This window comes from Eriocheir sinensis, chromosome 42 (genome assembly GCF_024679095.1).
Source record: "Eriocheir sinensis breed Jianghai 21 chromosome 42, ASM2467909v1, whole genome shotgun sequence".
NCBI lineage: Eukaryota > Metazoa > Arthropoda > Malacostraca > Decapoda > Varunidae > Eriocheir > Eriocheir sinensis.
Genome location: NC_066550.1, coordinates 13700710 through 13723614, shown reverse-complemented (window position 1 = coordinate 13723614; position 22905 = coordinate 13700710). Strand labels below are relative to the sequence as shown.

General features: G+C 47.9%; 1 protein-coding gene and 1 long non-coding RNA gene across 27 annotated transcripts in view; both read right to left on the bottom strand.

The window, feature by feature from the left end:
- Positions 1 to 22905, bottom strand: part of LOC127010095 (AF4/FMR2 family member lilli-like) — an 83339-nt gene that overhangs the window by 12596 nt on the left and 47838 nt on the right. For 10 of the 19 annotated variants that reach the window (XM_050883925.1, XM_050883914.1, XM_050883922.1 and 7 more), the window contains 6 exons: positions 18948 to 19630; positions 13426 to 13468; positions 9316 to 9379; positions 7555 to 7797; positions 6233 to 6310; positions 3147 to 5008 (listed from right to left, as the gene is read on the bottom strand). In XM_050883925.1, coding sequence (XP_050739882.1) covers positions 3147 to 5008; positions 6233 to 6310; positions 7555 to 7797; positions 9316 to 9379; positions 13426 to 13468; positions 18948 to 19629 — 2972 coding nt within the window. In that variant the 5' untranslated portion in view covers position 19630. Of the gene's footprint in view, positions 1 to 3146; positions 5009 to 6232; positions 6311 to 7554; positions 7798 to 9315; positions 9380 to 13425; positions 13469 to 14377; positions 15243 to 18947; positions 19898 to 19939; positions 20183 to 22905 lie in introns of those variants that run through there. The other 9 variants (XM_050883916.1, XM_050883918.1, XM_050883919.1 and 6 more) reach the window with 9 other exon arrangements.
- LOC127010097 (uncharacterized) lies at positions 1121 to 3139 on the bottom strand. Of its 8 annotated transcripts, XR_007762888.1 has the most exons (5): positions 2636 to 3139; positions 2317 to 2500; positions 1915 to 2182; positions 1402 to 1779; positions 1121 to 1255 (listed from the first exon to the last, which is right to left on the bottom strand). It is a non-coding gene; the product is annotated as an uncharacterized LOC127010097 (long non-coding RNA). The 8 variants fall into 8 exon arrangements; XR_007762889.1 differs by having other exon boundaries at positions 1915 to 2097; positions 2232 to 3139; XR_007762885.1 differs by having other exon boundaries at positions 2317 to 3139.

Sequence of the window (22905 nt, the reverse complement as noted above, 5' to 3'; positions counted from 1 at the left end):
GGGGAGGATACAGTGCTGGGAGTTTTAGTAGAGGACCTGGAAACAGTGCTCAGAAGGGAAAGACTCTGATGGTTTGGACATGTAAAGAGAGCAGGGGAGGATACAGTGCTGGGAGTTTTAGTAGAGGACCTGGAAACAGTGCTCAGAAGGGAAAGACTCCGATGGTTTGAACATGTGAAGAGAGCAGGGGAGGATACAGTGCTGGGAGTTTTGGAAAGACTGGAGGTAGAAGGAAGGAGACCAGTTGGTAGACCTAGGAAAACATGGAGAAGGTGTATACAGGAAGACTTGGCACTGACAGGATTGGATGAACATTGGGCAGAAGACAGTAGAGTGGAGGAGAGCCATAAAGCGTCCAACCGCTCAGGAAGAGTGAAAATGGACCTTACAAAATGATGATAAGTGAAGTTTCTGATACATAATAAAAGCAGAAAATAAAGGCAGAAAACAGTTTAAAGGCAATCATTAATTTTTTTCAAGTTCTCAGGGAAGATTTGGAGCACAAGAAAGGTGGAAAACAGTTTACAAGCAACCAATGATTTTCCTGATTACCAATAACAGAAAACACTTATAAAAGGAGCTTAGAGCACAGCCGATAACTCCCCCCAAGCCCTGAACCTGAAGTCAAGTAGCTCGGAACATTGACTGACGCTCCCCACCGTCTCTGTCGCGTCCTCTGACTGACCTACTTTAATATTCTTCCACAGCTTGTTCAGGCATATCAATAGTTAATGCTCCCTTGAATAATGTCTTGAGATGTGGGTTTAATATTTTACTGTGTGGATTAGAAGATGGAATGGTAGTGTTTTTTATGATAACCTATGAATGAGCGACTCTAATATTCTTTCACAGCTTGTTCGGGCACATCAATAACTAATGCTCCCTTGAATAATGTCTTGAGATGTGGGTTTAATATTTTACTGTGTGGATCAGAAGATGGAATGGTAGAATTTTTATGATAACCTGTGAATGAGCGACTCTAATATTCTTCCACAGCTTGTTCAGGTACATCAATAACTAATGCTCCCTTGAATAATGTCTTGAGATGTAGGTTTAATATTTTACTGTGTGGATTAGAAGATGGAATGGTAGTGTTTTTTTATGATAACCTATGAATGAGCGACTCTAATATTCTCTGACAGCTTGTTCGGGCACATCAATAACTAATGCTCCCTTGAATAATGTCTTGAGATGTGGGTTTAATATTTTACTGTGTGGATTAGAAGATGGAATGGTAGTGTTTTTTTATGATAACCTATGAATGAGTGACCCTAATATTCTTTCCCAGGTTGTTCAGGCATATCAATAACTAATGCTCCCTTGAATAATGTCCTGAGATGTGGGTTTAATATTTTACTGTGTGGATTAGAAGATGGAATGGTAGTGTTTTTTTATGATAACCTATGAATGAGCGACTCTAATATTCTTCCACAGCTTGTTCAGGCATATCAATAGTTAATGCTCCCTTGAATAATGTCTTGAGATGTGGGTTTAATATTTTACTGCCTGGATTAGAAGATGGAATGGTAGTGTTTTTTTATGATAACCTATGAATGAGTGACTCTAATATTCTTCCACAGCTTGTTCGGGCACATCAATAACTAATGCTCCCTTGAATAATGTCTTGAGATGTGGGTTTAATATTTTACTGTGTGGATTAGAAGATGGAATGGTAGTGTTTTTTTATGATAACCTCAGAAAAATGCCTCAGAACACAACACTCATGCCACCATCCCTCCAAATATTAGCCATTCCTTTCATTCCTCAAACTATTAACACCTATTCTTTGCCTTAATACATCCATAACATCCCTTCTTTAACAACAAACCTTAGAAAAATGCCTCAGAACACAACACTTATGCCACCATCCCTTCAAATTTTCGCCATTCCTTCCATTCCTCAAACTATTAACACCTATTCTTTGCCTTAATACACCCATAACATCCCTTCTTTAACAACAAACCTCAGAAAAATGCCTCAAAACACAACACTACTAACAACATCCTTCAAATTTTAGCCATTCCTTCCATTCCTCAAACTATTAACACCTATTCTATGCCTAAATACACCCATAACATCCCTTCTTTAACAACAATCCTCAGAAAAATGCCTCAGAACACAACACTACTAACAACATCCTTCAAATTTTATCCATTCCTTCCATTCCTCAAACTATTAACACCTATTCTTTGCCTTAATACACCCATAACATCCCTTCTTTAACAACAAACCTCAGAAAAATGACTCAGAACACAACACTACTAACAACATCCTTCAAATTTTCGCCATTCCTTCCATTCCTCAAACTATCAACACCTATTCTATGCCTAAATACATCCATAACATCCCTTCTTTAACAACAAACCTCAGAAAAATGACTCAAAACACAACACTACTAACACCATCCCTTCAAATTTTATCCATTCCTTCCATTCCTCAAACTATTAACACCTATTCTATGCCTAAATACACCCATAACATCCCTTCTTTAACAACAAACCTCAGAAAAATGCTTCAAAACACAACACAACTAACAACATCCCTTCAAATTTTATCCATTCCTTCCATTCCTCAAACTATTAACACCTATTCTATGCCTAAATACATCCCTAACATCCCTTCTTTAACAACAAACCTCAGAAAAATGACTCAAAACACAACACAACACTCACGCCACCATCCCGTCAACACCTAATATTCCTCCCAACTTCCCCGTGAATTCTGAATGTCTCCACTTAGCATGTCGGGCCAAATTACACCCCTTGGGAACCTGACATCTGCTGGCCACACTGACTGACTGGGTGACCTTCAAGACCCATCCCATACCCTGTTATTTTCTGCGGCAGTGACTGATGGATATTCTCGACTCATGCTGGGTTATTTATGTATGTTTTAGATTTTGTTATAAGAGAGAATGAGAAGTATAAATGAGAGTATTGGTTTTTGTGTGAGTTCCAGGCAGCTATTTCTTGGTTATTTTAAGTCTTGAAAAACCATCCCTCACCCAGCGGCAATGACTGATAGGTATTCTCGACTCATGGTGGGTTATTTATGCAAGTTTTGGATTGTACTATAAGAGGGAATGAGAGAGGAAGTACAGTTACATAGACAAGTGTTTGGTAAGTTACATGTGGTTGTTTACTTACTGCTTGACGGAGACTGGTGGCCGCGTGGAGGACAGCCTTCCGCCCCGCTCATCGTCGCTGTCCTCCTCCTCCTCCTCCTTCTTGATCTCCCTCTTCACCTTGACGGGCCGCGAGGAGGACCTTCCGCCCCGCTCCTCCTCACTCTCCTCCTCCACCTCCTTCTTCACCTCACGCTTCACCTTGACGGGCCGTGAGGAGGACCTTCCGCCCCGCTCCTCCTCGCTCTCCTCCTCCTCCTCCTCCTTCTTCACCTCGCGCTTCACCTTGAGGGGCCGCGAGGAGGGTAGTCTCCCGCCCCGCTCCTCCTCGCTCTCCTCCTCCTCCTCCTCCTTCTTCACCTCGCGCTTCACCTTGTCGTCGTCACTCTCGTGGTCCTGCCTCTTAACGTTACCGAATATGGACGAAATAATTTTCCGCTTCGACTCATCCTCCGTGGCCTTGGTTCCCGGCTCACAGGCTTTCCGCTTGCCCTTGCCCTTGCCCTTGCCTTCTTTAGTCCTGTTGTCAAGGACGGCCTTCCTCTCCTCCTCCTCCTCCTCGTCCTCATCGTCGTCCTCCTCCTTGGCCGCCCGCTTGGCACCGAGGCCAGGGCCGGGGCCGGGGGGCGGCGCACCGCTAACACTAGGCTTGGGCACTTTGTCAATAAAGCTGAGGGGAATTGTACAGGTGAGGCGCGCCACACCGTCCACAAACTGTACCTGGGGGATGGGCACTTTTGGCTCTGCACTAACTACGGGGGACTTGCACGCCCGCGCCGCTGGGGAGGGGGCCGGGGCTGGGGCCGCCGCCACGCTGGCCTCGGCCGCCGCCCGACCCCGCACGCCCTTGTCACTCCTGTCCCTCCTGCTCTCCGCACTCAGCGGCCTCACTTCACTCTTACCCTTCTTCTTGGGGTCACACACCTCGCGGTCCCGGCTGGCCCGGTCCTTCTTGGCCGCAGCGCCGAACGCCCGGCTCACCAGCGCGCCCTTGCTGCTGCCGTCCCGACCACCCTTGCCCCGGTGGGCAGCCACTGGCCCTGAGGAGTCCGCCTCGTCCTCGCTCTTGCTGGCCGGGGAGTCCGAACCCAATGATGCACTGAGTCCAGGGGCCCCGGGCCGCTTGGCCTTGCCGGGTGGGGCCGGCAGCCGCGGCGAGGCACGGGGGCTGGCCGAGGGGGCCTTGAGGGGGCTGGCCATGCTGCGTGGGGTCTCCCGGGCAGACCGGGAGGGGGTGCCCCGCCCCACATCCTTGTCTGGGGCGGCAGCCATGTCCACTGAGTGATCGCTGTCGGAGTCGGACACGGTCGCCTGGGACTGGAACCCCTTGGGCCGCCGCGGCCGGCCTCGGCCACCCTCAGTCTTGGCCCCAGAGTGGCTGCTCTTGCGGGAGTCTGAGCGCTTACGGGGGTTCTTCTTGGGGGCCTCACGGGGCGGCGGGGCAGCGCTCACCTTGGGGGACTTGTCCGTGTCCTGCACGGCAGCCTTGGGCGGCGGCAGGGCCTTCCTGGGCGGCGGGGAGTCACTGTCTGAGTCACTGTCCAGGTAGGTCTGGCTCACCGAGGGCTTGGTCTTGGGTGGCCGCATGCCACGCCCGGCCTGGTCACGGCCGTGCTTGGGCGTCTGCCGCACCTCAGCCGAGACCCGCGGGGTGGGCCGGGGGTGGGGCTCCCCCTCGTCGGAGGAGTCCTCGTACAGGCCGGCTTTGTCTGGCTTGGCCCAGCCCCGTCCCTCCTGGCCGCCCCGCCCGCCATGGTGGCCACCATTGGCCGACGAGTTCTTGACAACCTTGCGGTCGTTGCGTTCTCGTGGTGGCGGTGGCAGTGTCTCCTTGGCCTCCGGCGGCGGCTGGTCCTCGGTGCGCGGCTGCCCGGCACCCTCAGCCTGTGGCGGGAAGAGAAGGGGTCAGCACCAGCAGGGGGGAGGGGGGAGAAAAGGGAGGGGGAAGGGAGGGGCTACAACAGGTCACAGTACATGGAGGGTCAGGGATGCTGTCCTACAGATATAACACATGACACAGATGCCGGCGGTGCAGCACAACGCCAAGACTCACCGCAGCCCAGCACACCACACACACCGCCCCAGACACACTGACTGCCGGCCTGACCCAACCAACCCCTAACCCAATGGCGGCTACACAATGCTTACACAACCCTTCACCCTGCCCCCAGACCTCCACAGTGATTCAGACAGATTGATGGACACTAGAGATTAAGTGAAGGCTGGAGGGACCTCAGAACATTTATATTTACTTTGAACCTTTGAACAATAACATTTGAGGGCCTGACTGACACACTAAGAAAACCGGCCAAGCTTTACCGGACAAACCTGGCGAGTGACTAAAAAAAAGGAGTTACAAAGACGAGAAGAAAAATAAAAATAGTTGCATAAGAATAAAACAATGAGGAAGGCCGTCACAAAACCACTAAAAAACACATAAGAAAAAAATGAATGAGGAAATTACAGACAAAGCAAAAATAACGTCACATAAAAAAAAATTAAGTTGGTTACAAAATCACTTACAAACAGATCTAATAAAAAAATTGACTCTTGCTATAAACAGAGGACTGGAAATACTAATACCCTAATATTGCTAGCCAGGGAGTGTTAGCAAGTGACTGCCTGAGAGAGAGAGAGCGAGAGAGGTTCGGACAGTTACAGAATCACTAACAAACAAATCTATATATAAAAATTGATACTAGGCTTAACACAAATGACCAAAAGTATTATAACCTACAAGTGCTGATAAGGAAGGATTAGCAAAAGGCTGCCTGAGAGAGAGAGAGCGAGAGAGGTCAGGACAGTTACAGAATCACTAACAAACAAATCTATATATAAAAATTGATACTAGGCTTAACACAAATGACCAAAAGTATTATAACCTACAAGTGCTGATCAGGAAGGATTAGTAAAAGACTGCCTGAGAGAGAGAGAGCGAGAGAGGTCAGGGCAGGCACAGAATCACTAACAAACAAATTGATATATATAAAAAAAACTTGATTCTGGGGTAAGCAAAGAGGATCAGAACTTCTACCCTACAAGTGCTGGTCAGGGAGGGTTAGCGAGCGACTGCCACAGAGCGAGAGAGAGACAGAGAGGTCATCTTACCCTGTTGAACATGGGAGAGCTTGTCTTCCGGGTCATGAAGTTGTCGAGCCTCCAGGCATCAGATTTGTTCTCAGGGTGCTGCCGGAGGGAGGGATACACTTAGGGCATGGTTCCGATGAGCACGCACGCCCCCGATCACTACGCACACCGGGGGGCACTAAACTAACGCGGATATTTGAACCGAGGGACAAAATTCACAAAAAATAAACTGATAAAAAGATCTGTGAAGGTAAAAGTAGAAAAGAAAAAGATGGGAAATGAAAATATAACAAGGAAAAACATATAGAAATAAGATAGGAATAAATAAAATGGTAAAGGAGAAAATTAGAGGAAAGAAGGGAGGGTAGAAGGGGAGGAGGAAGACCACTTGGAAACAGTGCATTTACCTATATATAAGACTTACAAGAGGAAGATAGAGACGAAGAAACCATACTGGCTGATTTGTATCCCTCCATTCAAATATTTCCGCACAATCCGTTCCCCGATGCGAGAACCGACTGGGGCGTGACGCACAAACAGGCAAAACAAACACACAAACACACTAACCATGACACACACACACACACACACCATGCACCCACCCCACCACACACAAGTTACGCACATCACGGAAATACGTACACAGACACCCACACACAGAGCGATATTTATACATACACACGGGAGTATGTTTGATGTTGTCTTTTAATTAAGTTGCATTACGGAGTTGGATTGTCTATTGAAGGTGAGGATTGGGACATACTGAACAGCTCTTTTTTGCTTGTTAATTTACGAGGGAAGTATTTAGGGCAGACCAATAGTTTAGAGTTTATATAATGAGGTCAACAGTACATTCTGGCATATTATGAAGAGGTAGATAGCCATAATTCAATCCAACTGTTGACTGATGTTTTATTATGGAAATTAGGGATGAAGTAGAATGTAACATACAAAAATAAAGTAATGGAGAGAACTTAGAGAGGAAGCGTTGAAAAGATGATTAAAGAATATGATAGAAAGTTAAAAAAGAAAATAAATGTGAAGTTACGAAGACAAATAGAAGGAAAGATTGCAATTAAAGGAAACTAAAAAATATGAAGGACAGTTACAAATACAAAAGGAAAGACAAACAGGAAAATTAGAAAGAAATAGAAAAGACAGGAAAAAAAATACACAACTGGAAATGAAAAAAAGGAAATAGTATTAGAAAAAAAAGAAAGGAGAAAAATACAACACAGTAACAGTAAAAATAAATAAATAAAATAAAGAAAAGTGTAAGAGAGTGAGAGAGCCGAGCGCATCCTCCACCCATCATCCACATACCCCAACCATCATCCACATACCTTGGGCGAACACTCCACCGGCTCCTCTTCCGTCGAGTTGTTGGATGACCTCCCCTCCGAATCATCGCTGGAGTCCTCCGTCGTCGAGGAATCATCCGATGACTTGGGTGAGGAGATGGGGGACACGGGCACCCGAGAGTTGGACGCCGGGCCCATTGAGGACTGGTGGTGGCCTGTGGGAGTGCCGAACGTGGCCCCCGGTGCTAGAGGCCGCCCAGAGCCGCCCCCAACAGTGCCGTTACCCTGGAGAAGAAAAGGGGATTGAAGAGGAATTAAAAAAAGTGATAAATAGGAATTAGGGGAAGAAAAGTGGAACATAGTGAGATTAAAAGATGGTAAATATGTGTTACGATTACTGTTTTTAACCTGCTGGCTGTGGATTTCCTACAAGAAGACATCAACAAGCTACAGGAATGGAGCAAAAAGTGGCTGCTACAATTCAGCGAAGAAAAATGTGAAGTCCTGCACCTTGCTCTCCCTTCCTCGGCCATTCCCTTCATCTGCATTACAAGCTCTCCCTTCCTCAGCCATTCCCTTTGCCCATATCACAAGCTCTCCCTTCCTCAGCCATTCCCTTCGCCCATATCACAAGCTCTCCCTTCCTCGGCCATTCCCTTCACCCATATCACAAGCTCTCCCTTCCTCGGCCATTCCCTTCGCCTATATCACAAGCTCTCCCTTCTTCGGCCATTCCCTTCACCCATATCACAAGCTCTCCCTTCCTCAGCCATTCCCTTCACCCGTATCACAAGCTCTCCCTTCCTCAGCCATTCCCTTTGCCCATATCACAAGCTCTCCCTTCCTCAGCCATTCCCTTCACCCATATCACAAGCTCTCCCTTCCTCAGCCATTCCCTTCACCCATATCACAAGCTCTCCCTTCCTCAGCCCTTACCTACACCCATATCACAAGCTCTCCTTCCTCAGCCATTCCTTCACCCATATCACAAGCTCTCCTTCCTCAGCCATTCCCTTCACACATATCAGAAGCTCTCCCTTCCTCAGCCATTCCCTTCACCCATATCACAAGCTCTCCCTTCCTCAGCCATTCCCTTCACCCATATCACAAGCTCTCCCTTCCTCAGCCATTCCCTTCACCCATATCACAAGCTCTCCCTTCCTCAGCCATTCCCTTCACCCATATCACAAGCTCTCCCTTCCTCCGCCATTCCCTTCACCCATATCACAAGCTCTCCCTTCCTCAGCCATTCCCTTCACCCATATCACAAGCTCTCCCTTCCTCAGCCATTCCCTTCGCCCATATCGCAAGCTCTCCCTTCCTCAGCCATTCACTTTGCCCATATCACAAGCTCTTCCTTCCTCAGCCATTCCCTTTGCCCATATCACAAGCTCTCCCTTCCTCAGCCATTCCCTTTACCCATATCACAAGCTCTCCCTTCCTCAGCCATTCCCTTTACCCATATCACAAGCTCTCCCTTCCTCAGCCATTCCCTTTGCCCATATCACAAGCTGTCCCTTCCTCAGCCATTCCCTTTACCCATATCACAAGCTCTCCCTTCCTCGGCCATTCCCTTTGCCCATATCACAAGCTCTCCCTTCCTCGGCCATTCCCTTCACCCATATTACAAGCTCTCCCTTCTTAAGCCACTCCGTTATTGGATATATTAGCTAAAGGTGACTGTTCCAACCTAAGCAGAATTATTGTTTTTTTTTTTTATTTCAATACTCCAATAATGTTAATAATACATGACTGTCAAACCTACCTTATTGTATCTATTAACACACACACACACACACTCACCTGTTCCTCCTCGTCGCTGTCCTCCGAGAGCACCAACTCATCATTAATGTGGTTGCCGCTGTCCCTGCAACAGAAAATATCTTAGTCGTAACACCGAAACATGTCCCTGGTGCGTGTATGTGTGTGTGTGTGTGTATACTTATCTGATGACACACACACACAACACACACACACACAAAAAAAAACACACACACAGCATCCCTAATGGAGAATTCAAGAGCATTGGTGACATAATACAAAAAAAAAAAATAAATAAATAAAATACTACAAATCAATAACGTATTCACATCACGACAAGTCTTTTCCTAATACGGTTTTCCAAGACATTCCATTGTAATTATCGAACCCTTCCTTCCTCATATGCATCAGAACTTTTACTTATTTTTTTACAGTGAAGGAAGCAGCTCAAGGGCAAACTAAAAAAAAATAAGTGAGAAAAAAAAAGGTCCGCTCATCACTGCTCATGTAAAAGTGTACAGATGAGTGGCCGAGAGAGAGGGCAGTTTCAGGAGGAGAGGAGTCTTGATTCTCTCCTCGTGAAAGAGCAGTTTATCAAAGTTTCATGGGGCAGGGAGTGATAGGTTAAGTTATGCAAAGTGAAGAGAAACACCTGACTGTTCAGCAAAGTTTTGAATGTAGAGAAAATGTTATCGCTACATCAAGGGGAAGATTCATGGTGGTACGCGATGGCTGTGGCTTCTACCAGTGCACCAAAGTTTTGAGTGTGGAGAAAACATTATCACTAAGTCAAAGGAAGATTTAATGGTGGTACGCAATGGCTGTGGCTTTAAACCAGTGCACCAAAGTTTTGAATGTGGAGAAAATGTTATCGCTACATCAAGGGGAAGATTTAATGGTGGTACGCGATGGGTGTGGCTGTTACCAGTGCACCAAAGTTTTGAATGTGGAGAAAACATTATCGCTACATCAAAGGTAAGATTTAATGGTGGTACGCGATGGGTGTGGCTTTTACCAGTGCACCAAAGTTTTGAATGTGGAGAAAACGTTATCGCTAAGTCAAGGAAAGATTTAATGGTGGTACGCGATGGGTGTGGCTTTTACCAGTGCACCAAAGTTTTGAATGTGGAGAAAACATTATCACTAAGTCAAGGGAAGATTTAATGGTGGTACGCGATGGCTGTGGCTTTTACCAGTGCACCAAAGTTTTGAGTGTGGAGAAAACGTTATCGCTAAGTCAAGGGAAGATTTAATGATGTTACGCAATGGCTGTAGCTTTTACCAGTGCACCAAAGTTTTGAATGTGGAGAAAACATTATCACTAAGTCAAGGGAAGATTCAATGGTGGTACGTGATGGGTGTGGCTGTTACCAGTGCACCAAAGTTTTGAATGTGGAGAAAACGTTATCACTAAGTCAAGGGAAAGATTTAATGGTGGTACGCAATGGCTGTGGCTTTTACCAGTGCACCAAAGTTTTGAATGTGGAGAAAACATTATCACTAAGTCAAGGGGAAGATTTAATGGTGGTACGCAATGGCTGTGGCTTTTACCAGTGCACCAAAGTTTTGAGTGTGGAGAAAACATTATCACTAAGTCAAGGTAAGATTTAATGGTGGTACGCAATGGCTGTGGCTTTTACCAGTGCACCAAAGTTTTTAATGTGGAGAAAACATTATTGCTGAGTCAAGGGGAAGACTTACTGGTGCTACGCGATGGATGCCTGACCATGACCACATACACCAGCTTTTTAAATGTGGTATTAGTATTTAGTATTAGTATTTAGTATTGCAGCAAAGTTCTGAATGTGAAGAAAACGTTATCGCTTCGTCAAAGGAAGATTTAATGGTGTTATGCAACGGACCTTGACCACAGACACCAGCTTTTTAAATGTGGTATTAGTATTCATCAAGTTATGCGGCTGGTTTAGCTTGTTAATTATATCTTAGGGATGGAGCTAGCTAGAAGTATTGCTGCTTTAAGTCGACGGGAAGTTTTGCCAGTTACGTAATAGATCATTTGCCGCAGCCAGCCACAGACACAGCTTTTGTATGTGGTATTAGAATTTATTAAGCTATGAGGCTGGTTTGGCTTGCTAATTATATCTTAGGGATGGAGTTAGCTGGAAGTATTACTGCTTGAAGTCAAGGGGAAGCTTTGAAAGTTACGTAATAGATATTAGCATATCAGTAATAGATAGGATTAGCTCAAGGACGCGTTATAAGGAAAGAGAAACAGGCCAAAAGGATGTTCTGCTGTGACGCCAAATTTCCAAAGTGCATGTGTGAAGGATTAGCTCAAGGACGCATTATAAGGAAAGAGAAACAGGCCAAAAGGATGTTCTGCTGTGACGCCAAATTTCCAAAGTGCATGTGTGAAGGATTAGCTCAAGGACGCGTTATAAGGAAAGAGAAACAGGCCAAAAGGATGTTCTGCTGTGAAATTTCCAAAGTGCATGTGTGAAGGATTAGCTCAGTTATAAGGAAAGAGAAACAGGCCAAAGGATGTTCTGCAGTGACGCCAAATTTCCAAAGTGCATGTGTGAAGGATTAGCTCAAGGACGCGTTATAAGGAAAGAGAAACAGGCCAAAAGGATGTTCTGCTGTGACGCCAAATTTCCAAAGTGCATGTGTGAAGGATTAGCTCAAGGACGCATTATAAGGAAAGAGAAACAGGCCAAAAGGATGTTCTGCTGTGGCGCCTAACTCGAGATCCTTCCCTGCCCCACCAACAAGGAAGGCAGCAATGCAGGACAGAGTGAGTGGTGCTCTGCATACTACCGAGTCTTGGCCTTCACAGCGGGGAGGGAGGCGCATACAAAGTGCTCGGAGCCATAACAAACACAATGCTCGGTCCCGGCAGCCTAAGACAAGCGAGTTATTCAATTTATCGGGATGAGTTATACCACTTGTTGCACTGACAGGGAGGGGTGCACCGCCTCTAACATTCTCTTTGGCGCCAAGATTCTGATACATGTTGAAGGGGTGACTATTAACGATGGTGTTTAATGGCACGCAAAGTATTTAGTTCCTTCTTATGATATTTTGGTTGTAGTTTTTATAGCTTTTTAATATAATCATGTTATTTGGAGGGCATACTTAATAATTCATGCTATTCCTTGCACTCCTCAACTGTTGTTTTAACCGTGTAGCAGCGACGGGCCAAATTTTTGCCATGATATAGACCCCCCAAAATAGATGATGCATAAACTGATCACAAATGCTTTGATATATATTATGAAATGGTTTGTGTGAGCGATGATTTTTTCTCATTTTTCTAGCTTAGAGGGACCATTAAGAAACATGATCCCCGCTTCTACTGGGTTAATATAATCTTGTGTTTTTTGGAGGGCAGACTAAATAATTCATGCTATTCCTTGCACTCCTCAATTGTTGTTTTAATCACACTGGTGTAAAAAATGCTAGACTCTATCTCTGGTATACATATGAAGTCTCAAAAAGAGGAACACAGAGCCAGGGATTCCAGTACGTTAATTTCTAAACCTAAGCTAATTCTAACTAATGCTATTTCTCTAATTTGAATACTGTAATGGTAATGTGAACAGTGACTACAGGCTGTTAATCCAGTAGCTGCAGGGATCATGTTTCTTAAAGGCCCTTCCCTCTAAGCAAGAATAATGAGAAAAAAATTATCACTCACGCAAACCATTTCATAATATATATCAACGCATTTGTGATCAGTTTATGCATCATCTATTTTGGGGGGGTTTATATCACGCAAAAATTTGGCCCGTCGCTGGTACATGGTAAAGCCACAAATTTGGCCCGTCGCTGGTACATGGTAAAGCCACAAATTTGGCCCATCGCTGGTACATGGTAAAGCCACAAATTTGGCCCGTCGCTGCTACCGGGTTAAACCTAATCTACTACATCTATTAGTTACGGTTCCAACCTAAGCAGAAGTATTACATGTTTTCTTCTCTTATTTCAATACGGTAATAAGTGGATTCGGATTGCCTAACCTAACCTACTGCATCTTCAAGTTACATTTGAAAATTCTAACCTAAGAAGAAGTTTTCTTTTTCTAATTGCGATGCTGTAATAATGTGAAATGTCCTAACCTAGTGCATCTATCAAGTGTGACAGTGGTAACAAGTTATCTTACTGGTGGGTGTACAGGTGCTGGGTACTTACAGGGCTTGTGACTGCTTGGAGCGTGCTGACTCAGAAGCTTTGCCTGCAAGAGAAACGGAACCTTGAGTACACAGTGATGCTGACCTCGGCAGATGTACATGAAGCATAACATAGCTTGTGAATGGTGTGTGTGTGTGTTTAGTCAAGCTTGCAATGTTCTGTATTTAATACCGTTTTGTCATATAAATAATTCCTTAAGCCGAAGTATACTATAGACAAGATTAAATGTGTGTATGTGTGTGTGTGTGTGTTCCCTCTGGGGTGCATAATTGAGGGCCTGAACCAAGAACAATTAGAGCAACCTCCCCCGCTGGGAGCGTCCCCTACAAGCCCTGCCCGGGGTGGTGAGCCGCGAGTACCAACACAGACGACACAGGCGCCCCAGCCCTCAACAGGCCGTGTGTCGCCTCGGCACACTGCTAGGGAGACCAACGCTGACCACAGCATCAAGACAACCTGCTGGTGCGTGCCTGCTGTTTGCTTCTCCCACACGGGGAGCACTGGAGCCAAGGTCACCAGTGGTAGCAGCACGCCCCGGGGGCTGCAAAGCGGGGCCCACACGCCGCCCACCCGCGGCAGGCAGCAACGGCACGCTCGGGGCCGGGGCACGGCGGCTCCCTCAGCCCGCCGCCCGCGACACCGAGGGCTTAATTTATTGAGTGGCTGCAGGCCGCGGCGTGTGGAGGGCCACTCCTGGCCAGCACCTGGGCCTGCCTCCTCCTCCCGCTGAGTGTCACCAAGACCGATCAAGTTTCCGCCTTATTAAAGGCGACACACGCACACGGCGCCGCGGCCAGGCCTGACTGCCATGTGTGCCGCGGCACACGCCTCGCAGCGCCCCCCGCCGCAGGGGCACGCCGGAGCAACAAGTCTTCCCGCGCCTCCCGCGGGGCAGGGTCTCCCCGGCCCTGCCGCAGGCCCCGACGGTGCGCAACACTGCCCTGACGCCTACCTGAGGCCGCCGAGCCATGGCGGTGGTGGTGGTGGTGATGGTGGTGGTGGCTGTGGTGGCCAGGGCCAGTCCTGTGGTGGGGGCGTGTTGGCGGGGCGGGCGTGGGGCGGTGGTGGGTGCGTGGAGGTGGCAGGTGAGGGGGCGCCCCGGAGCGGCGGGGTGCCGGGGGCGGCCTCCCCGGGGCCTGCGGGGGGCCCTGGTACATCCGCATGCCTGGGGCAGCCCCGCTCAGGTGGGTGGCAGCCTCCCGGGGCAGGCGGCGCGGCCCTGGCTGACCATGTGCACACGGGGGCGGCCCAGCACACACCTGTGGCCGACCATTGCCTGGCGGCGCAGCGACTGTCACACATGAGCCTCGGCCCAGCACTCGGCGCTCCTCCGCGGCAGCAGCAGCAGCAGCGGCTTGGTGGTGGTGGCGGCGGAGGACCCGCCGCCCGCCGGCCCGCTGCCCGCCGCGCCTGGCCGCCTCGGCCCGGGCCTCACCTCCGCTGTCACCGCTGCGTCAGATGCTGGAGGAGGTCGCCTCGCCGCTGGGGCACCTCGGCCGTGTGGTGGCGGTGGTGGTGGTGGTGGAGGCGGCGTGGCGCCGCGCCGAGCAACGTGTATCGGTGGTGGTGGCGGGTGATGGTGGTGGTGTAGAGAAGAGGGGGAGCGCGCGTCGCTATGGCAACCCCCTGATCAATGAGGGCCTCGCGTCCCCCCGCTGCCGATTATCACGACTTTCTCCTGTCGTTCTCTGCGTCTTTGCCGCCGCGGGGCAGGGCGGCTCGGGGCGCTGCTCTGCAGGCTGTGGCGGGGCCGCCGCGGGGCAGGGCGTCGTGGCGGGGCGTGAGGGCACGGGGCCGCGGCACCATAAATCACAGTTCACCTCGCGGTGCCGGTGTGGAGGGAAAGGTGGCGGCGACGGCGAGAAGGAGGAAGACGGCAGGGGGGGCGGGGAGGGGAGGGAAGAAAGGGAAAGGGGGCACCAGAAGCAGGAGGGAGGGAAGGATGAGGGGCGGGGGGAGGGACGGACATGCACGCCTGCGCTGGTCTCCACATCACCTGCCTCCCGCCCCGCCTCCCCGGACAGGAGGGGGGGGGGGTGCACACAATACCCTCACACCACTTTTTGTACCGGGAATACCCCCTCCAGCCCCCGCCCCCCTAACAGTCCAGTGGCGCCCTTCAACGCCCGACATTCAAACAGGGACAGAACGGCCGCGGCAGGACAGGGCGGGGAGGACACGGCTCTTGAGGGGACAGGGGAAGACGAGGGGAAAACAGGTCACGGCAATATGACGCCACCACCACCGCCACCATTGTCACCACCACCACCTCCAAAACAACATGACAACACCAGCCATCACCACCTCCTCCAGTCAGCTGGCTTGGGGATCACGTGACTCACCTCACATACACCACTCACCACCAGCATCATCACCACCACCGCCACTTCATCTCCAGCAGCTCCCCCTCACCTCCACCACCAACAGAAAACGGACGAAAAGCTCACCACCACAACACATTTGGCGGGAAACAGCCCTTACCCCCCCCCCCTCTTCCTCCTCCTCCTCCTCTTCCATTCCTGTGATGCGCACTTGTTTCCCAGACACGGAACGCCCCGGGGGGAAGGGATGGGAAAGGACGTTGTGGGGAGACGAGCGAAAATAATGGGAGGGGGTGAAATGAGATGGTATGGGAAAGGACGGAGTGGGAAGATGAGATAAAATAATGGGATGGGATGAGAAAGAGGATAGGGAGACGAGATGAAGGACTGGATGGTAAGGGAGAGAAAAGGGAGAGGATGGGAAGAATAGGAAGCGGAACACGAATGAAGGATGAAGAAAGGGAATGTATGGTAAAGGAAAGGAAAGGAATTGAAGACGAGGAAAGAAGTGGACGGATACACAACTTGAGAGGAGGAGGAGGAAGAGGAAGAGGGAGGTAAGATTGAAAAGGAGAGACCGGGAAGATGACAGGAGGCAGGAGGGAGGGAGAGGAAGGGGCGGACGGGAGGCAGGGGAGAGAGAGAGAGAGAGAGAGAGAGAGAGAGAGAGAGAGAGAGAGAGAGAGAGAGGGGGACTGCACAGGGGAACTCGCGGGGCAGGATAATACCTTCCCTCTTCCAGTTGATTCCCAGGAGCAAGATACAGTTCCCAGCAAGAGTTCACACCGCAAGACTTTCAGAAGCACACATGAACGTACTTTTTGGTCCATATTCTAACGCGTATCTTCCATTACGACGATTTTCCAAGGCCACAGGGAAGATTAAGCGGGGTTCCATGGGTTGTTTTCAAGTTCAGGGTAGAGGTCGTGTCAAGCTATCACCAGGCTCACAAAACCGCCCATGAAAAGCACAGTAGCGATTTCCATGTGAGGGTTTTCAAATGGGGGAACCGAGGTGCAGATAATGTTAAGAGTACGGGGTTAAAATATTGCCTTGTGAGACCATATCGTGTTGCAGTGTTGCCATGCATGTAAGAAGGAAGTTACTGGTTGGCTGAGTGGCGGGTAGACTAGCTTTGCATGGTAACGTTCAACAAATCAACATGACATACTACAGCCTCACTTATTACTGTAGTGGTGTTTCGGGTTACATAACGCACTTAGAACCATTATTGTCAGTTATTATAAGCCTGGGGTGGGTTGTGACTCCTTCCTTGACCGATGAAATAGAGAACTTGAACCCTTGGCCATTCCCGTAAGATCTGGGGCCATAATCCTTAGACATGTCGGCGCCCAGACACGCACATTTAACAAAGCTTTCGTAGGAGTTGTGGGCATTCCTGTGGGTGGTTTTATGGCCCAGGTGGTAGTCTGACTCTTCCTCTATACCGTGATTTTGAAGAAAGACTCATTATAACCCGATTACTCTCCTTTTTGACCTTGGGAAATATTAATAAACGAAGGCGGGAAAAGTTTACAAGCTACCGTTGTTATTATTTATGAAAGAGGAGAATAATTAAAGACATCTCTCAGTAAGGAAGAGCTTAAAGTACACTCATTAGCACCCATTATGAAGAATACTAATGATGTCCAGTAAGTTAATTCCTCCCACAGAGTTTAACATGTAAGGGATGAAAGAATGAAGATGCTGGTTAACTCTTACATAAGGGATTTGGACAGTATAGGGATGAGCAAGGGATGAAAGAATGATGATGCTGGTTAACTCTTGCATAAGGGATTTGGACAGTATAGGGATGAAAGTATGAAGAAGCTGGTTAACTCTTGCATAAGGGATTGGGACAGAATAGGAATGAAAGAATGAAGATGCTGGTAAACTCTTGCATAAGGGATTGGGACAGTATAGGGATGAGCTAGAGTAGAAAGACAAGTGCAGAGACATATTCCATAACTAATACTCGTGTAAATAAGTAATGAAATTAAGCTACCGTTCCTTACCTAGACACACCACCAAGAGAGACTGGGCAACCATCCTGGGCAACGGTGAAACAGGAACTGAGGGAAGGGAGGGAAGTCTGACGTGTGAGTGTGTGTGTGTGTGTGTGAGAGGGGATGAGGATGGTGAGGCACAGAGCTGAGTGAGATGCAGCCTGAGTACACCAGAACGCGGGTATCACGTCCGGTATTCTCAGATCATTCCACCTCTCACATAAAGTTCCAAAGACCTCAAAAAAGATTATTCGGGTTCTTAGGTTTTCTTTAAGTTCATGGTTCACGCGGGCTTTTTTTCTTTAATATTATATTTTTTTACGCCCTTGAACTGTCTCTTTTGCTGTAAGAAAAATAAATGGTACAGGGTCATAAAACTACTCTTGGAAATGACCCCTCACAGCGTATACGAAAGCCTTGTCAAGTGTGAGTGCTTGGACGCCGAACTGTTGAAGAATTCGAGTTTCCAAAGACCAAAAAAATATCAATCGGGTTAACTTTTGCATAAGGGATTTGGACAGGATAGGGATGAGTAAGGGATGAAAGAATGAAAACGTTGGTTAACTCTTGCATGAGGGATTCGGACAGTATAGGGATGAAAGAATGAAGAAGCTGGTTAACTCTTGCATAAGGGATTTGGATAGTATAGGGATGAAAGAATGAAGAGGCTGGTTAACTCTTGCATAAGGGATTCGGACAGTATAGAGATGAAAGAAGCTTTGCCATACTACCACCAGGGTCATGAAACTCCTCTTGGAAATGTTCAGAGCTAGGAAAACCTTGACAAGTGTGTGGAAATATATAAGAATGTCTCAAGGTCACTTCCGGTCAAGGGATTAGCTGGCTTGGCGTATGATCGAGTGTGGGTTGGATTACGCGCGTCTCAAAGGAACGGCGGCGACGGGACCTCACTCACCTGAAACTTAGACAGGTGTGCGCGTGTGTATTTAACCCTACCCGTCTGTTGCCCTCTCCCTCCCTCCCTCCCTCCCTCCCCTTGATCCCTAGAGGCCAGGTAAAAGCACACCTGTGGAGGGCGATGCTAACTAGTTTGTGTAGATGTTTTGTGGGAAAAAGTAAACGGTAGACTGTGGAATGTTTTTGTAATGCTCTGTAAAATTTGAAGATCCTATTACTCCTCCTCCAATTACTACTACTACTATTACTTCTACAACTACAGGCAAGGAACACTCACCCAGGCGCGGCAGGACCCTGGAGGCAGTGCCGAAGGGGAAGGCGGGGCGGTGAGGGTGGTCGTGGCGGGGCGTGTGGACGATGGCAGACACGGGGTCACGGGGCGCCATCTCCGACATGATCTGCTGGATCTTGGGGTCGGTCGGCACCGCCCCGTCCACCTTCAGGGGCGCCAGGCCGGCCTTGTTGACTGCTGCCTTCCTGCCCCCGCCCCCTGGCCCCCCGTCGCCCGGCCCCGGCCCCGGCCCGCCCTTCAGGTTCCCCTTCACCTCGCCGTTCTTGGTGTGGGCGTGTGTTGACGGCGGGTGCGGCGGCTTGATGCACCCCGGCTGTGTCTTGGGCTGCCGCGGGTTGCTCGGGGACGACTGCGGCGGCTGTGAGGACTTAGACGACGACGAGGACGACGGAGACGCGGCGGTGGGGTGCGGCGGCTTGAGGTGCGGGGCGCTGCCGGAGGTCTCGGCGTCCTGGCCGGGCCGCGCGGTGGCGGGCTGGCCGAGGCGGAAGGTGTCGTAATTCCCGAGTATCCTCTCCACCATGGAGCTCTCCACCTTCTTGGTCTTGAACACCCCGAACACCACGGGCTGCGGCTCCCTCTCGTTCAGGCTGGACGACACCTGGAACTCCCGCTGCTTCCGCTGCCGCTCCCTCTCCCGCTCCCGCGACTGTTCCTCCCGCGACATGCTGGAAGGGAGACACACGGGTTACCTCGCTGGACACAGGACACCCAACACTTAACACTGCCTGACGAACCACTGTTAACGAGTGAAGGATTTAGCGAACCTGACAGAAGTGATGTAAAATGGACACACAGGGTTACCTCACTAGACACACGACGCTGCCTGACGAACCACTGATTAACGAGTGAAGGATTTAGCGAACCTGACATAAGTGATGTAAAATGGACACAAGGGTTAATAAATGACACTGCAGGTACACTTAACACGCTACCTGACGAACCACATGACACTGCAGGTACACTTAACACGCTACCTGACGAACCACTGATTAACGAGTGAGGGACTTATCGAACCTGACAGAAGTGATGTAAAATAGACACAAGGTTTAACAAATGACACTGCAGGTACACTTAACACGCTACCTGATGAACCACTGATTAACGAGTGAGGGACTTATCGAACCTGACAATGTTAAATATGTTAAATGTCAAGGATTACCTCACTACACACACGACACTGCAGGTACACTTAACACTACATAAAGCGAACTATTAATTGATTTAGCGAACCATTTTTTTTTTTTTACAGCTAAGGAGGCAGTTCAAGGGCGTAAAGAAAAATATATATAAAAAGCCCGCTACTTACTGCTCCTGAATAGAGGTCAAAGGAGTGTCCAAAAAGAGAGGTCAATTTCGGGAGGAGATTTATAAGTGAAAGGTGTAAATAGGAACACACATAAATACATTGACGACACACTCAACACTATTTAGCAGCCAAGTGGCCAAGGACTGTACGACTTCTTGACTATTTTGAACTATTGGTTGTAAACTATTTTCATATATTTGACGGTTCATATATTCGAGGTACTCTCTCTCTCTCTCTCTCTCTCTCTCTCCGTATATTCGAGGTATTGTCTCTCTCTCTCTCTCTCTCTCTCTCTCTCTCTGGTGGTAGTGGTGGTGATGGCTATATTGGTGCCAAGTGGAGGTGGAGGTGGTGGTGATGATGGAGATGACGGTCTTTAAATCACTCACTCAACCACCATCACCACCACCACCATCACCACCATCACCACCACCACCACCAGGATAAGATAATTCTCACTTCCTGCCGACAATTTTGGGTGACATGATATTTTTTACATTAATATTACGTCTTTCATGTTAAAACTGAGAGGACGAGAATTAACTTTTTATTCAACTCATTTCAGGTTTAACTAAATTTTTCCTAACATTAATTTTCATAACGTAAGATAACATTAGCTTCTGCAAACACTGTACTCCTGTTTATAATTGTATCAGTGACTTCCATACGAATTGACAACTTTGAATTTGCGTATTATAACAACATTGTGATTTCCTGTAAGTCGCTAAGATCAGAAAAGTAAAAATATAGATCAAATTGAGGGTTTTCAGTCGCTGGGTTTACGAGAAGATAAATTTAAAGTAATGATTATACGAAGAAATGTATGTTGCGTGGTAGTTGATGTTATACTTGTAAAACTGGAACATAAATACACTAATGCGGTAATAAATATGGATATATACACACACACACACACACACACACACACACACAGGTAGGTAATTACACGCACACTTGCTCTTAAAATACACACACACACACACACACACACACACACACACACACACACACATACATACACTCCGCCCATTCCTCTACACATACGACACGCACGCACGCACGCATACACAATCATAAACATGCAAACATACACATGCACATTCACCCTCAAACACGCACATGAAACACACACACACACACACACACACACACACACACACACACACACACACACACACACACACACAGCTAATGTATTGCTATTAAAATTGTGTCAACACCACCTCCTCCTCCTCCTCCTCCTCCTCCCATATTATCCCTTCTTCCTCTTCTCTCCTATCCTTCCCTCCTCTCTCCCTCTCTATCTCTCTCCCTTCCTCCTAATCTCTCTTCTTCCTCTTCTTTACATCTCTCTCCTCCTCCTCTTCTCCCTTCCTTCTTTTTCTTAACTCCCCCTCTCTCTCTATCCTTCAATACGTCTTTTTTTTATACAGAGGAGATTGGTGGTGGTGGTGGTGGTGGTGGTGGTGGTTGAGTGGGTGATTTAAAGACCGTCATCATCTCCATCACCACCACCACCACCACCACCACTTGCCACCAATATAGCCATCACCACCACTACCACCAAAGACAGAGAGAGAGAGAGAGAGAGAGAGAGAGAGAGAGAGAGAGAATACGTCGGAGTAGAAAAAGGAAAACGTGTGTGTGTGTGTGTGTGTGTGTGTGTGTGTGTGTGTGTGTGTTTTGCTGTATCATCATTATTTTTTTTTCTTTCCCTTCGTTAAACAGCATAATATTTACACACACACACACACACACACACACACACACACACACACCGATCATCATATATAATCCCGTTTTCTGTTCCCTAGACATTAAATTTTAAGGAGAATCTATGATCTCTCTCTCTCTCTCTCTCTCTCTCTCTCTCTCTCTCTCATATTAGCATACTGGATCATAAGACGTGTGTGTGTGTGTGTGTGTGTGTGTGTGTGTGTGTGTGTTTGCTTACAAGTCAAGGATTAAACAGGGGATGAAGGGCTCTTGTTGTTATTATTATTATTATTATTATTATTATTATTATTATTATTATTGTAGTTGTAGTAGTGATAGTAGTAGTAGTAGTAGTAGTAGTAGTAGTAGTAGTAGTAGTAGTAGTAGTAGTAGTAGTATAAAAAAACTGTAATATTGAAACCCAAGAAGAAAAGAAGATGAAGAAGAAAGAGAAGAAAAAGAAATGAAGGAGGAAGAATAAGAGGAGGAAGAGGAAAAAAGATAAGAAGTGTAATAAAGAAAAAAAAATAAAGAGGAACATTACTACTACTACTACTACTACTACTACTACTACTACCACCACCACCACCACCACCACTACGTAGCACACAAAGCATATCTCACCGCCAGTTTATTCCCTTCCTCCACCACCACCACCACCTCCATCACCACCACCACCACCACCACCACCACGTAAATAATTCAGTGGGGGCAGCAACTTGAGTTCTCGGGATAACTTCAAACACCGCCACTGAATTTTTATCCCAGTGTGTGTAAGTGTGTGTGTGTGTGTGTGTGTGTGTGTGTGTGTGTGTGTGTGTGTGTGTTTTCTTTACATAAATTCAAAACGCAAGGCTTCTCTCTCTCTCTCTCTCTCTCTCTCTCTCTCTCTCTCTCTCTCTCTCTCTCACACACACA